This window comes from Orussus abietinus, unplaced genomic scaffold (genome assembly GCF_000612105.2).
Source record: "Orussus abietinus isolate OABI.00-Male unplaced genomic scaffold, Oabi_2.0 scaffold78, whole genome shotgun sequence".
NCBI lineage: Eukaryota > Metazoa > Arthropoda > Insecta > Hymenoptera > Orussidae > Orussus > Orussus abietinus.
In genome coordinates, this window is record NW_019394353.1 from 197183 (window position 1) to 217905 (window position 20723).

The 20723-nt window shown below is 50.3% G+C and overlaps 1 protein-coding gene across 20 annotated transcripts; it reads left to right on the forward strand.

Annotated features, from left to right (window-relative positions):
• The first annotated feature begins 276 nt into the window (after positions 1 to 276).
• Positions 277 to 20250, forward strand: LOC105703503 (glucose transporter type 1). 20 transcript variants are annotated; one of them, XM_012431938.2, is made up of 17 exons: positions 277 to 433; positions 1366 to 1437; positions 3132 to 3367; positions 3802 to 4336; positions 5770 to 5962; positions 6153 to 6263; positions 7135 to 7230; positions 7318 to 7478; positions 7577 to 7936; positions 8066 to 8297; positions 8371 to 8583; positions 10285 to 10509; positions 10646 to 10785; positions 12342 to 12374; positions 14876 to 14973; positions 16198 to 16244; positions 17164 to 17228. In XM_012431938.2, coding segments are annotated over exons 4-16 (2385 nt in total). In that variant the 5' UTR covers positions 277 to 433; positions 1366 to 1437; positions 3132 to 3367; positions 3802 to 3815; the 3' UTR covers positions 16200 to 16244; positions 17164 to 17228. The 20 variants fall into 20 exon arrangements, with proteins under 20 accessions (XP_012287361.1, XP_012287352.1, XP_012287356.1 ...); XM_012431929.2 differs by lacking the exon at positions 16198 to 16244 and having other exon boundaries at positions 17164 to 20250; XM_012431933.2 differs by lacking the exon at positions 16198 to 16244 and having other exon boundaries at positions 10306 to 10509; positions 17164 to 20250.
• The last annotated feature ends 473 nt before the right edge of the window (positions 20251 to 20723 follow it).

Below are 20723 nucleotides of genomic sequence, written 5' to 3' on the forward strand. Positions count from 1 at the left end.
CGGGATCGGGGATCGATCAGCCTGGGTCGCGGCTCCTTGGCACGGGCCTGACGTCGGTGCGGCGCGTCGCGGCGCGCCGGGGGTGGGGCGGCCGCGTCGGGGCGTCTCCTGGCGAGGGGGCGCAGCGGGCGCGGACCCCGGAGCGAGGGAGCCGGGGTCGGGCGGCGATTGGTCGGCGCTCGTGGAGCGGCGCGCGCCGATTGGTCGGCGGCTCGGCGGCTCGGCCGCCGAGCGGCGCGCCCGAGCGGGCGGTCGGCTAGTCTCGGCTAGGCAGCGCAGCGGCTCGAGTCCCGAGGGCGTCGCGACCGTGCAGGCGGGCTCGCGAGTTCGGCGATGGTATCCCCGGGTCGTGCCCAGGACGCCGCCTACGGGGGAGTCGCCCTCGACGCCGAGCCCCCCAGCCCGCGCAGCGCCGACTGAGGCTCGACCGCGGGTGAGTAGCCGGGGTCGATACGGCCGTCGATGCGGCCGTCGATGCGGCCGTGGATGCGGCCCACGCCCGCCCCGGCCGAGGGGGTCGCTCTTCCTCCGCCGGACCCGACCGAGACCTGACCCACTTTCCGTCGAGCCCTCTCGTCCCGCGCGTTTCCGCCGATCGAACCCTCGATCGCCGAAAACTCGCAATCGGGCCGAGGGGCCGAGCCTCCCGGGCGCCCATCGATCGCCCATCCGTCGCCCGTCCGTCGTCCATCCGTCGAGCTGCGTGTTCTCGGGCTCGACCGGGCGTTCCGACCTAGACCTCCGGCTGGACGCGTGGGACCACCCCCTGCGACGGGAGCGGATTTTCGGTCGACGCTCCAGGTGTGACGAAAGTGTCTAAATATTTAGGAAACTTTCCTCCGAGCTGGGGATACCGAATCGTTTCGAACTTTACATCTTTCTGCCTTTTTATCACTTCTTATGGAAAGTGAAATTTAGTGGGGGTCAAGACCTTCTTCGTAGTGGCGGATTTTTGGAAGGATGATATTCGTCGGAAATGGCCCCTAGGTGGTTCGCAGCGGGGTGGTCCAGGGACGGGCAGGAGTTCGCGATGGGTGGGGGCGAGCACCGACCGGACGAGATGCGATTATTATTTATCGTTATGGACGAGACCGGAGGAAGGTGTCGATTAATCGTTAGAGAAGCGCCGTCCCGGAGAAAATGTGCTATCGGTGTATTTTTACCGCGGGCTTTGCGATAAGGCTCTCCGCGAGGACAAGTCGAGGGGCGCGCTCGATCTTCGGCTGGATCTCGACCTCGATCTCGATCCGGCTCTCGTTCCGCCCGCCCTGCGGGAAGCTCGACGGAAATTCCCGTTTTAGAAATATAAATCAGTCGATTAAAATCGATGATTTAAATCTACTCGAGACTTTTCTTCCTGTGTAGATGTTTGCTGACTTCTCCTCGGAAAGCTGTCTCCCATGGTCCAAGAAATTCCATCTCCTAAGGCTTATAGCGGTGAGTGGGACGAGATGGAGGATAACGTTCTTTATTTATTTTTTTCCTCCTTGAGGCCACGGTGAAGTAACGCCTCCTGATCGTTTTCCTTAACTCGATCGAGTTCAGGGTCTTTACCGAGGAAAACAAAATTCGTCATAGGCATAGAGATGAGAGTTTAAGAGGACCACGTCTTGTCTGGAATTTATACAAAGATGCCGCCATATGACTTCTAATTACCCCTGTATTGCCCGAAACTGCCTAAACCTCGCCGTAATTACCGAGCCACGGCCCTGATTACGCTCATAAACTGACACGGCGCATATCATAAGTAATTACCACGACTAACTTCTCCGTTTCGAAATAGGCTGAGTCGTGCTCGATCCCCGATCGTCCCCATTTATCAATAAAACAAATCTTGGGAGTTTGAAGATCTCCATTAGGACATCCAAAATCGCTTTCTTTCTTTTACGCTTACGTATCCTTTTCGCAACACCTTAAGAAGTTCTTCGCACTTCCAAGTTTGACATTTAGGTGTGGGGGGAACGTGGTAAATCGTTTGACCTCCGGCTTTGGTGCGCTCCGTGCGCAGCTATGCGCACGTGTACCCGCGCCTGCGCAGGCGCGGGTAATTCGAGTGCCACGGATTATGTAAACATCGGAGGAGGAATCGACGTTAATTACCGGGCCGGCGCATACGCGCGTAGATCCGCGAGCGCCCCCACTCGGCGCGTCGGGCACAGAGGAGGGGCGAGTGAAAGGGCGAGGGAGAAGGACGCAACCTGTCCTGGTGACGGTCCGCCAAAGCGATGCCGATCAGTCGTCCTCGCGCACTCGACGTGTCTGCTCGCGAGCGTGGCCGATCCCCAAAGCTGGGTAGGTAAACGAGGACATGTGTGTCATGCCCATCCTCGGGACCTCCGGAATCACCGCAGCTTCGGATGATCCGGTTTTATCAATGTTTTTTAACGCTTCGGTGTGCACGGAGTGACCTCTTCATGAAACTTTAACGCGTCGGAATGACGTCGCGGACCGTTCAGGGGAAATATCGTGCCCGACACGGGCACGGAACGGACGCGTCCGAATCGACCTTAATACCGTTTACGGCGCTCGCGTGTTTTCTTCGAAAGTCGGAGCGAGCCGTTCGATATCCTGGATATCGACTTCGGGACTTTCCGCGAGGCGTTTATTACCCGGGAGTATCGATAGCGTGGATTTCGCCAAAGGATAACGAAGCACGTGAGCTGCTCGGTCCGACGATAAGCCCACTTATCGAGTAAATCGGACGGATGCTCTTCGACCAATCGTTAATGGATTTTTCATCGGGATTGCCCGGTCTCCGTACAGAGAGAACATGCGTTTGCGTACCATGAGAAAAAAAAAAAAAAAGAAAACGGATGGACGATGAAATATGCATTGCGACAGTAAAATCAAGTGCGTTCAAGGAAATGTCAGATTTAGTAAGGAAAGTTATTGTCGCGATAAAAACGTATCGGGACAACGTTCTTGCGTAAACGGTCGGCGCGGATTTTCCCTGGAGCAGTTAAAGTCTTTTGTAAGCTTCTCGGTGATTATGTAAGCCATCGAGTCCGAAGAACCGCGAGACGGTCAGTCGCGAAGAATGAGATTTTTTGACGTTTCGGTATATGTATGGAATGACTCTTTCGTATCACCTCAAAGGTGATAACGCTGGATTAATCTGTCGCCGGTTTCAGATTAACGACGCGGAGGAAGGCGGTTCGTCGCGCGATCGGCGCTCGGGCGCAGCTTCCGGTTCCGGGGCGATCCTCTTCTACGCCGACCACGTGGGCTCCCCTTATCGTCGCATGGCCGAGGATCGAAACGTCCAGCCGATAAGCGGTCGCGATCGATCGACGCCTCGCTGGGGTAAGAACGACCGAAGGAGTCGCGAGTCGTAGCAGAACGCAAAATGGACAACAAACGTTTCAAGGTACGTGGTCGTCTCGAGTTGCGTTGCTTTTAGCCGCGGGTAATATCACGTTCCGATTTGCCCGCGTATTTAAATACCCTCGTTTAAGAGATAAGGACGATAAGGTTAAACGAAGAAACTTGGAGGGGGACGAGATCGACCACGGGCGAGGGGAATGGGGTTAGAGATGGTCACGGACCTCGGATTACCATGATCGAGAATCGGATATCGGTCCCGAGGCATTGACCCTCGTCGGGCTGGATTCTTGCGGTATCGGGGGTGGTTTAAGATCGCCACCCTCGGTACACCCCGTTGCGCCAAGTTGGCGAAGTATCTTAAAGAGGATGCAAATGCACTTGTCGACGCGCAATCGCGGTTTTCCAAGTGACCGCGGCCGGGCGCGGGGTAGCGGACTTCCGTCGTGACCGTTTCTACCGTTCCCTGCCGTTTCCAAGCAGCAGGACGAACGATGGTCGATTCACGCGGCTTCAGGCCGATAAGCCAGTCGTGGAACGTCGCCGTCGCGGTGGAGCGGGTGCGGGAGCTCGACTCGGAGTGCCTCTACGAGGAGATCTCCGGGTTCTCCGGGGCCGACGAGTTGGAGCGCCGTCAGCAGCAGCACCGGCACCAGCATCAGCACCTGCAGAGGATCCGAGGGGACGAGGAGGAGGAGGAGTGCGACTGCGTCGGCAGGAGGGGACCGTACCGGTCCAGGGTGGACAGGCGACATGGGGGCCGCTTTGCCCACGGGGAGTCCAGAGAGAGTCTCGCGTACCCCGCGGCTGGTGCCCCCTTCAAGCTGACCAGGGGGCGCAGCGCCCACTCCCGGTACCCCCCCTCGGCCATCCCCAGGTACCACCACGGACACCACCTCTACCACTCGGCCAGCACGTCCCCGCGTCACGGATTCGGCCGCGGCGCGTTCAGTAATGAGACGCAGGAAGAAATTCAAGAGGACGACGAAGCCACGCTTAGGGAGCTCCTCGTAAGGTACGTTCGGGTCCGGGCACCGGTTGTCGCGCCGCGGAGGAGGCCGACGAGACCTACCCCTTTGACTCTCGGAGGGGTACGACTCGGGCGCGACTCCGCCGGGTGACCCTCGAGTCCCGGAGGCCGCTGCGACTCGAGGCAAGGCTTGGTCGTCCACCCGCGAAGCGCACGCCTCTGGTCTCGTTTGGTTCCTTTCTCTATTTTTTTCGTACGCAGGCGCGACACCTTTGATCGGGGTATCTTGGCTGCGGCGCTCGCAGGCTTACCACTGATTGCTCGTTCATTTCGTCGTTCATTGCGTCTACACCCGATCGCACGGGTAAGCGAGCGATAACGCGGCCCCCGGGAGTCGACCCGGGAGTCGACCCGGGAGCCCACCCGGGGGCCGACGAGGAGGCCGGCTTACCCGTGCCGGCGCCTGGCATTACCCCATCGTCCCTCGGTCACGCGCAGTTCATGCCGATTTTTGTCAGTTCTTTTTGCCGTCCTGTTCATGTCGCATAAAGTGATGGGCCGTTCAAATTGCAAGCTCGCTTGTGGACGCGGGCAGCTAGGCAGGGGTGAGTAAGCTGGCGGTGCGTCGCATGGTGCGATGCACTACGCGACACCCTTTAGAAATTGGAAACTCGCGCGTTAATTAATTAACTCGAGCGACTCGAGCGACTCGATCCAGCTCTCTGATGTCTGACTGAACCACGACTGTGTTTCCAAACTAGGTAAAGCTTACAGAGTCGAGAGCTCCGCACGCGTCCCCCGGTTTGGTTGGACCAGTTGACGGCAAGACGTCCGCGTCATTGATTGGATATCGATGGGGAGCGCAACGTACGTACCCGTAGCGCGTTGACCGAGGTCAGTCTAGTAATCTCAGAGGGAATAGGACGGAAAGCGAATCAAGAGGAGCGAGAGAGGGGCGAGGCATAGAGGCTACCGTAGTTTCGGAACACAGCCATGGTCTCCCTACCTCCCAGGTACATACCGACGTCATCGCTGCTCTTTCTCTCTCTCTATCTCTATCTCTATCTCTATCTCTATCTCTCTCTCTCTCTCTCTCTCTTTCTCTCTGTCACCCCCGCTCCGTCGTTTCATTCGTCCCCTCATTTCTCGCCGCTCATCCTGTCACTCCCGATCGCATTTGCAAGCCGTCTTTCTCGCGCCTTTGATACATCAACCGCCTTCCCTGCGGCGCGGCGCGCGAGGACGCCGCCGTCGCCGTCGCCTCGCGCGCCACACCCGACACCCGGGGCACCCGGGACACACTTATTGACATGCTTTTAGTGCCATCTGTATCTTGTCTCTGTGTCGGTACCGATCTACCGGGGGCCACCCTCCCGGAGGGGTCGGACCCCGGCCCTTTCGGGAAACGTCGCCGTGCCCCCCGCTACCGTTCGTTTCCGAATCGAGGACTCTCTACATGCGAGCGTGTCTCTGCGCAGTTTGCAAAAACAGGTCAGCGTGATGAGTATGAACTTGACCGCCAAGCTGGACGAGCTACAGCGCGGCGACCGCCAGCTGGAGACCACCGTCGCGCTCTGCGAGATTCGGACCCAGCTGCAGGAACTCACCAAGAGCGTCGAGTCCTGTCAGAGCGAGGTCAGCGAGGTCAAGCGGGATATGGTGGCCATCAAGGTACGTCCGCCGCGAGGTGGAGTCAACGGCAACCACCTCCCTCGCCGAAAGGTACACCGAGAGGAGATCCCATCGAACCGGAGAGGTCGTTCCGTCTCTCCGGCTCGATGAATTCTTTTTTCTCGGTGCACGCAGAGGGGCTGGAAGTAGAGCGACCGATTGCGTAACGATCGCGTCTCGTGATGTGCAGCACGAATTGGATACGGTGCAGCAGGTGAAGGAGGAGATAGAGGAGCTGAGGGAATACGTGGATCGTTTGGAGGAGCACTCGCATCGACGGAAACTTCGCCTCCTAGAGCAGGTGATATCGACTCCTCGAGTACACCTCGCCGTTAGATATTCCTTGTTCTTTATCGCAACCTTTGGCCCGGTTTCCCTGTATAAGTTGTCTCCTTTTTATGCACTCGAGTTGGCGCACTTTCTCGGCCACCTGCCCTGAGAAAAAAAAAAAACCTTGCTCCACTGGAAGAAATATGCCCTGCGACAAGAATGTCTTACGATCGAGGACGAGTCCAAACGAACGTATAGAAAATTCCTATAAATCGAGGATATCGATCCTTCCGAAGAAAATAATTATTTCCTGCAATTATGTATGACGCGGATGACGGTGTAATATTTTTTTTTTTCAGCCAACCAGTAATTTTTGCTCAGGGTGATTACGTACGACTTGTGCTTCGCCTTCAGTTTGTGCCGATTCATTTGTCATTGTTAGCGTTAATTGACTCTACGGTTTCCCTTTCGAAATAAAGCGGTGGAATTTTGTTGTTTTGCGTTATTTTACTTTGTCCCTGGCCGATCGATCCCTTTCGGTTGAACCACTTCCTCCTTTATTTTTTAACTCCTGATGTTTTATGATTTGTCTATGGAAACCGAGATACCCGGAGGGTTCGAGTGACCTTTCGTTCTCGACTCGCTCGGAGCTCTCGCCGTTCTCCTTCGGATCCTTCCGTTTGATCCGCTGTCTCGTCGCGTTTCCACCGTGGGAAATATGCCGCGATGAGATTAGAGGGAAGCGGAATTTCGCGGGGGATGAAAGGGAGCGCTTCGAGCGGAGGAATCGTTTCTTTGTTGATTTTACCGGACAACGGAATGCCTAATTTCGTTTTTCCTTTCCTAGATGTCCTGCATCTTTGCCCACGTCTTCGACGTTAACTCGTGCAACTTGCTTTCAGGGGTTAACGTTTTTCCTGTCGTACGCGATTCTGGCGTCGATGTTAGGTATGCTGCAATTCGGATACAACACGGGAGTGATCAACGCGCCGGAAGTGGTGAGTACCTCCCAATATTTTTCAACCTCTTCCGAGCCTCAGCGGGGATTTCATTCGTTGACTCGATTTTTTCCGCAAATTTTGCAGAACATTGAGAACTTCATGAAGGACGTGTACAAGGACAGGTATGGAGAGGACATCTCGGACGACTCCGCCAAGACGTTGTACTCGGTGGCGGTGAGCATATTCGCCATCGGCGGAATGCTCGGTGGTATCAGTGGAGGCATCATTGCCAACAGATTTGGCAGGTAAGGCACGTGGCAATGGCACGTGGTTTCCGGCTGGGTCGAGGTAGAGCCAGGAGACCGGGTGTCCGTAACCGTGACTTTTTTGCCAAATCCCGCAGAAAAGGGGGCTTACTGCTAAACAACGTGCTGGGCATCGTGGGGGCATGTCTGATGGGTTGCACCAAGGTCGCGCACTCTTACGAGATGCTGTTCTTCGGGAGGTTCATCATCGGCGTCAACTGCGGACTGAACACCTCGCTGGTCCCCATGTACATATCGGAGATAGCACCGCTGAACCTGAGAGGTGGCCTGGGCACGATGAACCAGCTCGCTGTTACGGTGGGCCTCTTGATCTCCCAGGTGCTGGGCATCGAGCAAATTCTTGGTACAAACGAGGGCTGGCCCGTTCTCTTAGGATTAGCCGTCGGCCCTTCCGTCATGCAACTAGTGCTACTTCCCATGTGTCCGGAATCGCCGAGGTAACGGGCTCACTTTACACACCTTTCGGTCCATGTTCCGATCGCGGAATTACGTCTTTCTTGCCTCGTTTCCCAAGGCACCCGTGGGAAGGGAAACTCGACGAGGGATTTACGAGCCGCGCGTTTCAGGTATTTGCTCATCACGAAGCAGTGGGAGGAGGAGGCCAGGAAGGCGCTGAGGAGGCTGAGGGCCAGCAACCAAGTCGAGGAGGATATCGAGGAGATGAGGGCCGAAGAAAGGGCCCAACAGGCCGAATCCACCATCTCGATGAGGGAACTTATTTGCAGCCCCACCCTGAGGAAGCCGCTGGTCATCGGGGTGGTCATGCAGCTCTCGCAACAACTGTCGGGGATCAATGCTGTGAGCTCGAAATTACGGGATCTTGCTAGGCGACATTTTATGTTACATTTACCATTCGTTCGTTTTCTTCTAGGTGTTCTACTATTCGACTAATCTCTTCACCAGCTCCGGGCTGACGGATGAAAACGCCAAGTTCGCGACCATCGGCATTGGCGCCATTATGGTCTGCATGACGCTCGTTTCCATTCCTTTGATGGACCGAACCGGGAGGAGAACGTTGCACCTCTACGGTTTGGGTGGCATGTTCATCTTTTCCATATTCATCACCATTTCGTTTCTTATAAAGGTTGGTCCGAACTTGCACTCGAAGTGCCTTATCGAAATGTATTTTAACGAGTCGAGAGAGGCGATACCGTGAAACTTCAAGATACGCGAACAATCGCAAGGATCGAATGTCATAAATGAATGTTATAATTCTCGGGATATTCGGTAATTAAATATCGTTCCCCCTCGACTCGTTGAACCGTATATCATATATCATTAACGTTAGGTTGGATTTGTTTACACAATTAACCTGGTGCTTTCGGTTTACCGCTCGAAAGTTCTTTACTGAAGAGAAAGCTCCGATAGATTGTAATGTCGAGTAGGGATAAGATATCACTCGTTCAGCTTTTCCACGTAAAAGCACCGCGAGATCTGAAGCTTACATCTCGACACGGAATTATGCCTGATTGCTCCAGCAACGTGAACGATGTTTCCCGAACTCTGACTCTCTCTCAAGATCCTTAAATTCTTTTCAAAAAATCGTATTTCTCGAAGTCCGACGGCAGAAGTTGCACGAGTCAGAGTTTGGAATACGTTGATTTAAGGGGTTACGAAAGGGGCATTCCGTATGTATCGAATGACCCTTTCATATCACCTTAAGGAGAGCTACTGTAAGTGCTGTAAATATAGCGAGTTCTTATGCTTCATCTCTGGACATATCTCGTGTGACAATCCAGCTTGGCACAGGGTGCATTTAACACATTGTTCACAGCTCGAGTGCGGCACTGCACCAACTGTGAGAAAATAACGTTGCTCTACTTACTCGTTGCTTCGAATATCCTCGATTTAATTGTCTCTCGCACATCCATATATCTTAAGTCGTCGTTCCCCCCGCCTGCATGTCTTATTTTCAATCTTATTGCACTTTGCTCAATTTTTATCCTCCCCTCCACCGTATCAACTTCCTAGGGAAATATCCTTTGGGTGCTTCTGCTTGCGGTTACTTTGCGGTAGAGTCTTCCCTTTACCTTCCTTTAAGTTGAAACAAAACGTCAACGATTGAACATGCAGCTGCATGGTGTTTTATTAATTTGCTTATTCGACTATTTTCTCCCCTCCCCCTCCCTCCCACGACTCTTGACCTCTTTCGTGACTGTCTGGAGGAGATACGCAATTTTTGCATTTGTTACTAGACTTGGTTCCACTTTGCTCAAACCTGTTAATCTCGTTGAAAGGGGAATAGTCGAGCGTAACTGGGTGGGAAATTGTTCGGTAAACCTGCTTAGATGGATTTCCATTTTTTTTTTTTTGGTTCGAAAAGTGGAAGGGAAACTACCGAAACGATCGACTTGGTCCACTTAGAACGACGTGATCGAGGTCTCAAGAAAACGATCCTGGCACTCGCTGTGTTCCGTCAAGTCGCAAGTGAAATACTCACCGCTTCTAGCCAAGCCCTCTCAGGGAGCTACCCGGAGCACTTTTGCGGGCAAACGATTCGGAGATGGCCATAAAAATGCAGGATTCGATGTCCAATATCTCCGAATTGTTGGGCCCGGGTGACCCGGTACTTTCCAGGGAGTGGACCGTATTGTAAATAGCGAGGCACCGAAATCCCGGCATCGCTCTACATCTCTCTCACGTTAACGTTACCACCTTATACAGGGTTGAGCGGCACGTTGCATGCACGGTCACGAACACACTTAATGGAATGACTGACTTTGGTTCGCTCCTGAGACTCCTCCAGCTGCTCAGGAAAGGAGAACACGTTTCTACTGCCTGATAGGAGTTTTTCGGTTACGTGCAGGAGATGATCGACTGGATGTCCTACCTGTCGGTGGTCTCGACGCTGAGCTTCGTGGTGTTCTTCGCGGTGGGGCCCGGTTCCATCCCGTGGATGATCACGGCCGAGCTCTTCTCGCAAGGCCCCAGGCCTGCCGCCATGTCCATCGCAGTGCTCATCAACTGGATGGCCAATTTCTTGGTTGGCATCGGCTTCCCGAGCATGAAGGTACGCCAAATCTTCCTTCCTACCCTCGCGTGACTCCGCACTCGGGAAAGGCTCGGGCTAAAAAATTTATCCGACAAAGAATTGAGGCGGTGCGTTGAGTATTTAACGACGAGGGTCGTCTTTTTTATTATTCCAGACCAGCCTTGAAAACTACACGTTCCTACCGTTCAGTGCATTCCTAGCTTTCTTTTGGATCTTCACGTACAAGAAGGTTCCTGAGACCAAAAACAAGACCTTCGAGGAGATTCTTGCCTTGTTCAGGCATGCCAACGACAGGTACGTTGTAGTCGGAGGTAAAGCCGCGACTTCCGAGAGGGTACAGTGCCGTCCAGTAGACGTAGACTAGCAAACCAAGGGACCGATCACGGACCGACGTGCAGAACTGAGATTATGAATTGCTTCGAATGGGCCGAGAACGTTTCCACGTCCCTTCGCTAAACGATTCGGTATACCCAGTTCGGAGATAAGTCTCACGAACGATTGACCCCTCGGATCCCCTTGACGCCTCCCGATCGTTAGGTAACTCCGAAATTCATAGCCAACGAGGTTCTCCGGCAACAGCAGCCGATTCACGAGAGAGAACTCCGCTCCAGGGTCGCCGTTCCTCCTGGATGCCGGAACTTTGTAATCACTGTTTAAATCTTCTAGGTACATTACGGGTCGAACGTTCGGATGGTTGAAGAAGGGTGGCGTCAGCTTTGATGCCCCCGAGACGCATATGGACTGCGAGACATTGGTCGTCCCTCCTCCGCTATGCTTTGCTGGGATCCCCGAATGAATCCCGAAGACTCCTGGGTGAGGCGCTGCGAACTTGATTATGTCGGCGGGGTTTAGTCCAGCTCCAGAAATGGATGTTCCCCCGTTGGTCCACCCCTTGGGTTCGGGTTTAGAGCCCCTCCGTCTCCACCTTTGGCGATTTGGGAGCCCGTGACGATCGATCTCGAATCCGGAGGCTCGACTCGAATCTCTTCGCCGACGAGTCGGCCGGTTAACCCTTTCTATATGGAGCCCTTTCGACGTTTGGGCGAAATTCATTCGCGAGATCGCGTCCACTCGATAGTTGTCATACGATACCATCATTTGGGATCCAAACACCGGTGGCTCTTACAAAATCAATTCTACTGGAGTCGAGAAATTTCTTCGACTAGAAACGTTTCGAGGGTCGTAGGTAATTCGTCTCGCCTGGAAAGTAATTATTTCGCTCAGTGCACGGGTTCCTGAGCTGCTTCCTCCATCTCATTTCCATCGAGAAGCACACCTTCTTTCTTGGCTCTAGGACTCGCATTGCCCTTGGTGTTGCAATGCATTCTGCTTCCGTTGATGTTGTGGTTGTCGTTGTGACAGTAGCGATGTGACGGCGGGGATAGAAGTAGTAATTAGTGTTCGTGCCCGGGCCTGGGATTAATTAAATTCCGCTCGGTCAATTCATAATCTCAAAATTCTCATTCACGTGGATTTAGACTTTATCGTATTTTGCAAATTCGGCCAAATCGAGGATTTTTAATCGCGATGTGCCGAATTATGGCGTCTTATGGATGAAAGTACTGTGATCCCGGTGCAAGACTTGTTTGCAAGTCCGGAAAATAGCTTTACTACCTAGGAAAGAATTTTTAGTTGCAGTTACCGAAAAACGCGAAATACAACAATGACATTTTTTTCAGTTGCACAGATTTCTTTGAACAAACGTAATGACAGTTCCTATCGATTGATCCAAGTTTTTGTAGTAACTACAACTAAATGGTTTTTTTTTAGGGCGTACATGTTGAATGTTAGTCAGTGTTCTGGATTTGTTGGCGTGGTAATTTTAATTAAACCGTGTTTTCTTTTTGGAGCAGGAGCAGTTTGCGGGACAGCAGATTATATGGGTGAGTCGTGGTATATAAAGTTGACGTTTTCGAAGGCTTTTATACAGTTTTAACGATTTTTGGAAGCATGGAAATGTGCCATTGAAGGAAATCGATTAGACTTGCTCAAGAAAGGGATTACTTCCAAGCAGATTTAACGGTGACATGTTTCGTTGCAGCGGTGGGGATAACGCACAAGAAAACTCTGAAATGGTATCGATATGATGTCCATGCCGAAGTCGCTGTTAAAGGAAAACTTGTAAAAAAATCATCGACTCAAAGTGCCTTATTATAATGGTTTCTTAATTATTAAGGACAGATGCTCAAGCTCGTTACGTAACAAAAATCTGCTGAAACTAATCTCGGAGCAATTGATAAGTGGGATGCTGGTCATGTTTTGAATTAACAAAACTGCAAGTTTTCAGCTTTAATAAATTGCATCGCGGGGTGATTGGAATTTTTATGCGATCAGTATCTCAGTATGGAAATTGTAATGGCGGCAGGATTTAAGAAATTGTGGCATGCTACTTATCTCTTTACTTGAGCTCTTGCGAAGTATCTTGTTAGGCAATCGCGATATCTCTAGAAAGTCAAATAACGAGTGCATGAAGTTGACTCCTCGTCCAAACTTTTCTCCGTAACGCCATAGCATTTTTATTTTCATTCCTTAAGATACATTTCACAGTTTCTGTAAAGTCTTCGGGGCTATTACGTAATTTATTCGAATGACTTTTCGAGGGATCGAAATCGAATTTCAAAGAATTATGTAACAGCTCGGAGTACTGGATTGTATGAAGTTTTGCAATTAACCGCATGTTCTTTCTAGTCCGTTTAAATGGGCAATTAGGTGAGAGACATTTATTAAGGTTTCGTGTTATGGTTGGCATGAGAATACGCGCCGTGTGCAGTTGCATGTTATTGTTAAAACAAACGTGTTAAAAGCGCTACTAACGAGAGATTTTCGAGGACTAAGGAAAAATCGAACTTCAGATGACGAAAATTAGAGCGACGAGTAGGCGCGATGTCGGATATTGAACGTTTTAATCGTCGTCCATCCCCCATCGTAGAATTTATGGTTTAATCTATTTTTCTTGAAACACCCGTTTAACATATATTCGTCCCAATGTCGTTACTTTTATTTTACTTCCGCCGGAAAATCGCTTCCGTGGATGAAGGTTACGCTGAGAAAAAAAATGTTGGTTGGGTGTTATCGATTTTTCTGCACCTTAGAAGGGAGCAAAAGAGAAGGCGAAGCTTTCCTGCGGAGTAGAAAAAGAAAGCAGAGGCATCGCCATGTAACATTGTTATATTTCAGGGAAGAGGAGCTCGCCACTAACTGTAGCAAGGAGACCGTCTTATCAGATGCCAGCACTACCAACGATAATCGCGCTACCGATAAATCTTAGTTTATTCATCCTCGGCAGAATTTCAATCAAGACGACGTTTCCTCGATAGCGAGCCTCTAGTGGCGTTCATTATCAGGTCGAACCGATTTTTTATCGTTACCGCGAGATTTATTTTAAATACGTTCAGGTCTTCTAGATTATGTCTACCACGAGATCGCACTGTCATCCTTACACTGAGAGAAAAAATCATTCTCTATTTTTTAAATCAATTTTGCTGGAGTCTAGAAATTTCAGTAATTTTCCTCGGTGCTCTCGCGACATTACTTTATCGAATATTTCGGCATTACCAGCGACGTTTGGTACTCCTCGTTGTACAATAAATCCGTTCGTTTACGTACGTATGTATAATTTTGTTTGGCTCATTACTTCCACCATCGCACGAGTTGTTGGCACCCTCCGGACGACGAGAATCATTTGTAATTATTTGATTTAAGAAAGTATTTCTTTGGTTCGATGGATTTTTTTTCTCAGGGTAGAGATTCGTTGCAGCACGTAGAGGATGTAGGAACGCTATTCACCCTTGAAGAGGCGAATCCGATGGAAACTGTGAAATGCATTGTCGGTCCCCGATGTATCGAGTCGATCGTTTGTCGAGAATTAAGGGCATGATTCCAAGTGTCTCCGTTGAGAATGTCGTATTCGTTATAGTCTGATCTGACGGTCCCATAGACGTGTCGTTGTGAGCCTAAAGATTTCCCTCTGTACTGTTACATACATATGTATATATTTCTATTTTCTTTCGATTTTATTTTATGTACTTTATACCGTACGTACTTTATTTCTTGTGTGCACAGGAGGTGATATAAAAATTGTCCAACTTGCGTTACCTGTAGACTGTTGAACTTGTCTTTGGGGTATTCGTGCGTATCTATGATTTCATGGGGAAGAAATTGGTACGATGCATGGCGTTGCAGATTAATTTGGCGGAATCGTTTTCATCGGAGCTGCGATCGCGGTTCGATTCGACTCGTATTTTTTCCTTCATACGCGAACGGTCGATTTAAAGGGATACGTATTTCCCGAGAACGGATTCGGTAGACTAAGGTGGGCCAAAGACAGCTCGATGGCTGCGTTTGAAGAAGTGGAGATTTGGACACGTGGCGTGATGTTTTCCAGGAGCATGCTAAACTGTGTGAATGCGTTAGAGGGACACATACCACCGGCAGAGAGTGCAGCCCTGGTGGTGGCCGAGGAGAAGCCACATCCAGATTCATGTAAGGCCTGTCAACCTGACCAGCATCACCCTTCATCACCCATCACCATCACCAACTCCGTCGCTACAAGGCAAACAATTCCTCAGACCTGGCTGTAGCTGTAGCATGCACCCAAGTGTCCCGGATAGCTAGTTTCTTCTTATTTCCCCGGCGAGCTGGTCCTCGTTTCCTTTGTTTTGCCGGACCAGCTGCGACCGACTCCAATTTGCATAACCGAGTCGGTCGCCAAGAACATCGGCCGGTCGAGTCGCGGTCCCTTTACGTTAAGGGGATGCGAAAGTGGCATCCGAAAACTTAATCGAGATCTCTTTGACGCTACTTTCGCCCCACCTTAAACCACCACTCTTCCAGCACGTATCACAGTTCTCCCTCGTATTCCGCTTGTACATTGTTAGTGCATGCCCATTTCTTGCGATCGGATGAGTGTCAACCTTGTCTCTCGTCCCGTGATAAGAGACGTAGACTACTTTTGTCCCTCGGGGGGCAACCCCCAATTTTTCACCCTTCGTTTCCGAAACCGTTTCTTGAACATCGTAAGAGGAATTCAAGGGCACGGAACGCCGGAATTTCCCTAGGCCACGTACGATAGTTGGTAACGTTCCCCCGTAGAAGTAGAGAACTAGAACCACGTAGGGTCGCTTTACCGATTTCTCCTTCACCGAGAAGAGAAGTTCATGGAACGAAAGAAATATTTCTCTGGTTCGATGAAACTTTTCTTTCTCAGCGTGGATTTGTTCTTTGACGACGGCGGGAACCCCGTCACCTTGTTCCGCATTTTGGGATCGAGCAAATGCTTCAGCGATCCGTCATCTCTAGTGGAATTGTTTGCGACGTGCTGCAAAATCTACCTATCACATACTTCCGCATGTCATTAATGATCTCTCGATGTGCGCCGTACGTTGGTAATCGTTTATTTGTAGATCCCTCGCGGGTCTCGGGCGCAATTGGTAGTTTCTCGGACAGTACCTGCACTCGCGTTCACCGAGATTTAGAAACGCGGAATTGAATTCATCTCGGGGAAAATCGACGCCCTCGTCTACCCTGAGAAAATCATTTCTCTGGTTCGGTGAAATTATTTTCTCAGGGCAGCTAAGTTCGCACAATCCGTTCCCCACCGTGCACCTCGCTTCCGCGTTTCACGAAGATCTTTCGGGCCGATCTCATCCCCATTGTCTAACCGTCTTATCCTCACCTCGGCATAAACATGTAACTCTAATGCATTAGGATACCCCGGAATTCGCCGGATAATTGAGAAAAGCACTAACTGCAGTGTAAGTATCCTCCTCTCCGTAGAAAGTGCGACTGGTAACGAGTAAGGGTTGCGTTCCACGGGCAAGAACAACTTTGCCCAGCAAATTCCGGACAAACCCAACGAAACGCTATTTGAAACGGTATTCCATCCAACTCCGTTCCCGAAGAACTCGGAGCCATGGAAGAGAACGATTCCGGTGATCATAAAATACTACCTCGGTTTGTCGTAAAACTTTTTTTACGACATCTTTAAGGCAAGGCAAGTTGATATCAAAGTCGCGGAGAACCGAATCCAAGAAACGTTCGAGAGCCTCGCGAATGTTCTCTTAGACCCGCTGCGAAACCGGAAACCTCGAACGTAGGGAATTCAAATCATTACTTAGGTAAGTAAACACTCGGCCGAGGAAAGGTGCACCCGAAGCCCCTGGTCTTTGTATTCCCTTTTTTTTTTCTCTGTAATTCGAGGTCCGGCAAAACGATTCGTCCGCGAAATCTAGCTGACAGAAAACGTCTCGAGAGACCGAACAGGCTGAAACGGATAAAGTAACAGAGCTAGGGATAAACCGCCGCATGAGTAGAGTAAGCTCTGGATGCGCATGGATAACGTCTACGTGTACAGTCGAGGCTTGTCTTGTCCTATGTGCCGTGCTCGAGCGAGAACATTCCCCTCGTTTAAAAAGTGGACGGCGGAAATCTGGTTGCTTCGTCCCGTTGTCAAAGACGCGATTCCTGCTTCGACAACCGATTTGCGCCGTCCCGACGCGATCCACCTGGGGAACGTCCCTCGGAAAAGTCTATAAGTAGAGAGCTTCTTAGACAACATTCGGTCACGAGGGGATCCATATTCGGCTTCCTCTCTTTCCCCCCTTGAGCCTTTCCCGAGAGAGAGAGAGGGAGAGAGCCGGGCCTCGCGGGCGGAAGATTAACGGTGGCCAACAGTTGTGTTTGCAGCTGGCTCCGAGTCCTCTTCCGGCGCACCCGCTCAACCGGAGAGGCCACCGCCCCCGCTTCCCCCGCCACGCTTTCCGAGCAGCGGTGTCTGACAATGGGAAATTCCACTTAATATCGGGAGGTTTGCGAGGAGGAGGAGGCCGCTGGCGATGGCGCTGCTGCTGAGCTCGAGCGGCTTCACCCTGGAACACCACCTCTGCGAGATGATCGTGGAGCGCGGCAAGGCCTGCGCCAGGTTCCTCCGGAAGGGCGCCCCCGGGGCCCCGGCCCCCCCTGCCCCACGCGGCTGAGAGTCAGTGCCTACCCGCTCCAGGAGGGACCCCCGACCGGACTACGACCGGACTACGAGACCCCTAGATAGTCGTGGCCGTCTGTAGATAATTAGCGGTAATTCGGAGGGGCTGTGTAAATTATTCGGGGACGCGAGCCTTTTTTACGGCGAGTCGCTCGGCTCGATTCGGGCCCGGCCCCCGGGCGAGAGCGAAAGACTTGTAGGTGTAAGGGAAGGTTTTCGACCCGGGCGGGAACGTCGAGGAAGTGTTCTATTCTTCGTCTAAGCTTCATGGTGCTCGGTCGGGCCCGGATAAGGGCAGATTCAGTTGTGCCATCGTTTAGTTCGGACTCTAAATTTCAAACTTGACGACGATCGCTCTCGTCGTAAACGCCGGACGGTGCACGCGTGAAGGTGGATTCACGCGTGATTCGCAAGGAAACGTTGTCTTTTGTCGGACCGCGCTAATGGACCTTTGGGTGTATTTCACGTTTTCAGTTACTCGGAAAACCTTCCCTTATATGTACATAGGTGTATATAATTGTGTACTTTAACCGTTTGTACGGTATCGTTATTCGGCACATTTTTAATGATCTTACATTACTCGGTAGAATGACTCGGTTGTCCGGGAAAGGAACTTTCCGATTAATTTCCTTAGTGAGAACGATATTTTTCCCCCGCAATTAACATTGAATGTTTTGCAGAACTCGCACCGATTAATTGTCGAGGAACCTCGTGCAACCTCTCACCGTGCGCTTACGATTCTCTGAACCAATTTATAAATAATACGACGTGTTTGTACCGACATGGCGGGAAAGATGTCGTAACGTATAGGTAACGTAACGTTTAGCGTAGCGAGTACGAGTAACGAGAGACGAAGGAAATTGAATAGAAGAAGAAGGAGGAGGAAGAGAGAGACTTTTACTTATAGGCTATCCAAGTCACACGGAATCAGTGAGAAAGGCAATAACGCTATTGAACTGAAAACATGCTAATTGTAGGTTTCCTCGCATTATAGTATTATCGGACTTTACATTACGAGTATTAATCTAGGCTAGGCATAGCGATTAGACGATAGCGGTGTACTTGCGAGCTAACGAGTCCGACGAGTACCGCGCAAAAACTGGAAGAAACGATACGAGGTGCAGAGAAAAGGAGAGACGGATTGTCTTTGGTTCACGCAATGGCTGTACAATAACCGCGGGCCGAGTAATGCTAGCATATCCATTTTTCAATTGTTATAAGCTTATAAACTCACTATATAGCGGGACGCAAGTGCAAGTACCCTGGCTCGAATTAAATATGCAAGCACCCCGTCTTCGCGACTTTATCGGTTCGCGCCTCGGAAAAGAAGTCCTTTCCTGCGTTTCGCATCCCGCAAACGAGAATTCTAAACACCGCGGGTGCATTTCCGAAAAGCGGATACCTCCGTTTCAAATTAATCGGAGGTGTCCGCTTTTCGAAAGCGTATCCAACACCGCAGCTTCCGACGAATACCGAATTAGGAGAGAAAGAGAGAGTCCCGAAGGGACTATAAACCCCTTGGAATGATCGAAAAAAAAAAGGACTTGCCGATCAACGAACGAACTCGAAGGACGTGCCTCTGGCACCAGTCTCGATATCGTGGGTGGAATCCATGCCGATCGGTTATCCTTGCATAGCTAGGTTCGAGTCAACGGCCATCTTGAACTCGTCGACACGAAATGGGTTGAGCCTTAAGAAGTTTGGATCGTTCCATCGTGCGAGTGATTGCGATTTTTAAAATAAGTTCACTGCCATGCATCGACTTGCGCACCTGCAAAAGCGCCAATATTCCAAACGTGGATGTGTACTATTATGTGAAAAATACTTATCGTAACGTGATTATACTCAGAAAATGATGCTAATCGGTTCGGCTCGGACGTCGGTACGTCGAGGTGCAGGTGGAAAGAAAAAAAAAAGGAAACGGGGAAAACGTCGAAAGTAAATGTTGCGTGATGTCAATCGCTGGGCTCAATTTTCAATATTAAATCCGGAAGTAGTACCGATGATAAGGTAAATCCAAAATACGCGCACCACCACCCGTCCGAGTCGCGTTAATTAGCGTTACGTTAAACTAACTAGCGTATATTAATATGAAGGGTGATATACGGATACGGAAAGAAAAAAAAAGAGAAATCGATTGCAGAGCCATTATATACCGCATGAAAATGTCGACGACAGCCAGTCTCGAAGTTTTCGTCGTTTTCATTGACTATCGAGTCGCGTCCTTCCCATGGATTTCCTCTTCCACGAAGATCGAAGGTTAGTTGTCTCTCTCGTTGTCGTGGAGCCATTTCCTATTGAACGTGCGGTTGAAATTATATTTCTTGTTATTTCCCCTCCTTGAAGAAATTGTTGACTCGTTGTAGCAATAGCGTTATCCTGTTGAGAAGATTTTACATTAATCTAGGGACGGTTACGTTTTAGGGGAACTGTAATTACAATGGGATTGACGTTTTAATACTTTAGGTAGTTCTCGTTGCGTACTTTGGTTTCGATGTATCCGTGAGAATAATTCTTGGGGACGAATTCTTTCCTTTCGGCATCGACTCGCGCTTCGCGGATCCGCGACACATTTTCAATTTATATAAGGCTCTGTGATTTATATATAAATATATAAATATGCTAGTAACGATTATTCATAATATACCGTTATGTATTACCGATTACCTACTTATTTAACTTGTAGTCTCAATTGTGTACAGTAAGTAACACTTGATACGAACGAGACATGTTCACCGTACCTCGTTACGAGTTTGTAGATAAAACAGTAATATCAGAAACGTTTTACACACTTCTTGATTCCTGGCAATTAATATACGCACCGATCGAAATGCCCGTGCAATTTTGCATACCGCATAATTGGTTATTTCGATGCCACGATTAATTGCAGTTAAATTATATTGTCTGGGTAACGTCGCATTCGGCATCTCCGAAAGGATTCTAGTTATTATAATTAACGCGGAATGCGAAGGCATTTTTGTTTCTCTCGAAGGAACGTTAAAGTTTTTGTTGGAGGTACGATATTGCTAAGTACGATTAAACGTGTAAATACGACGTTTAAATTTTCCTTACTTTGTCGTAGGAAACTTTAGCCTGGACCAATATACTTGAACATTGCGATTTGCCCTGCCCGATACGACGCAAAAATGTCCACAAATTGCTTTGTAGCTACGCTTACTTAGAGGAGCAACGGAACTCGGTTAGTACAGTGTTTCACTCCTGCATTAAAACGATGTCAACTATTACCCCCAAG

Coding starts and splice junctions, on each gene's coding strand:
- LOC105703503 (XM_012431929.2), top strand. CDS start 3,816: ATGGTCGATTCACGCGGCTTCAGGCCGATAAGCCAGTCGTGGAACGTC. Junction 4,337..5,769: donor CTTAGGGAGCTCCTCGTAAG/GTACGTTCGGGT, acceptor GTCTCTGCGCAG/TTTGCAAAAACAGGTCAGCG. Junction 7,479..7,576: donor ATTGCCAACAGATTTGGCAG/GTAAGGCACGTG, acceptor CAAATCCCGCAG/AAAAGGGGGCTTACTGCTAA.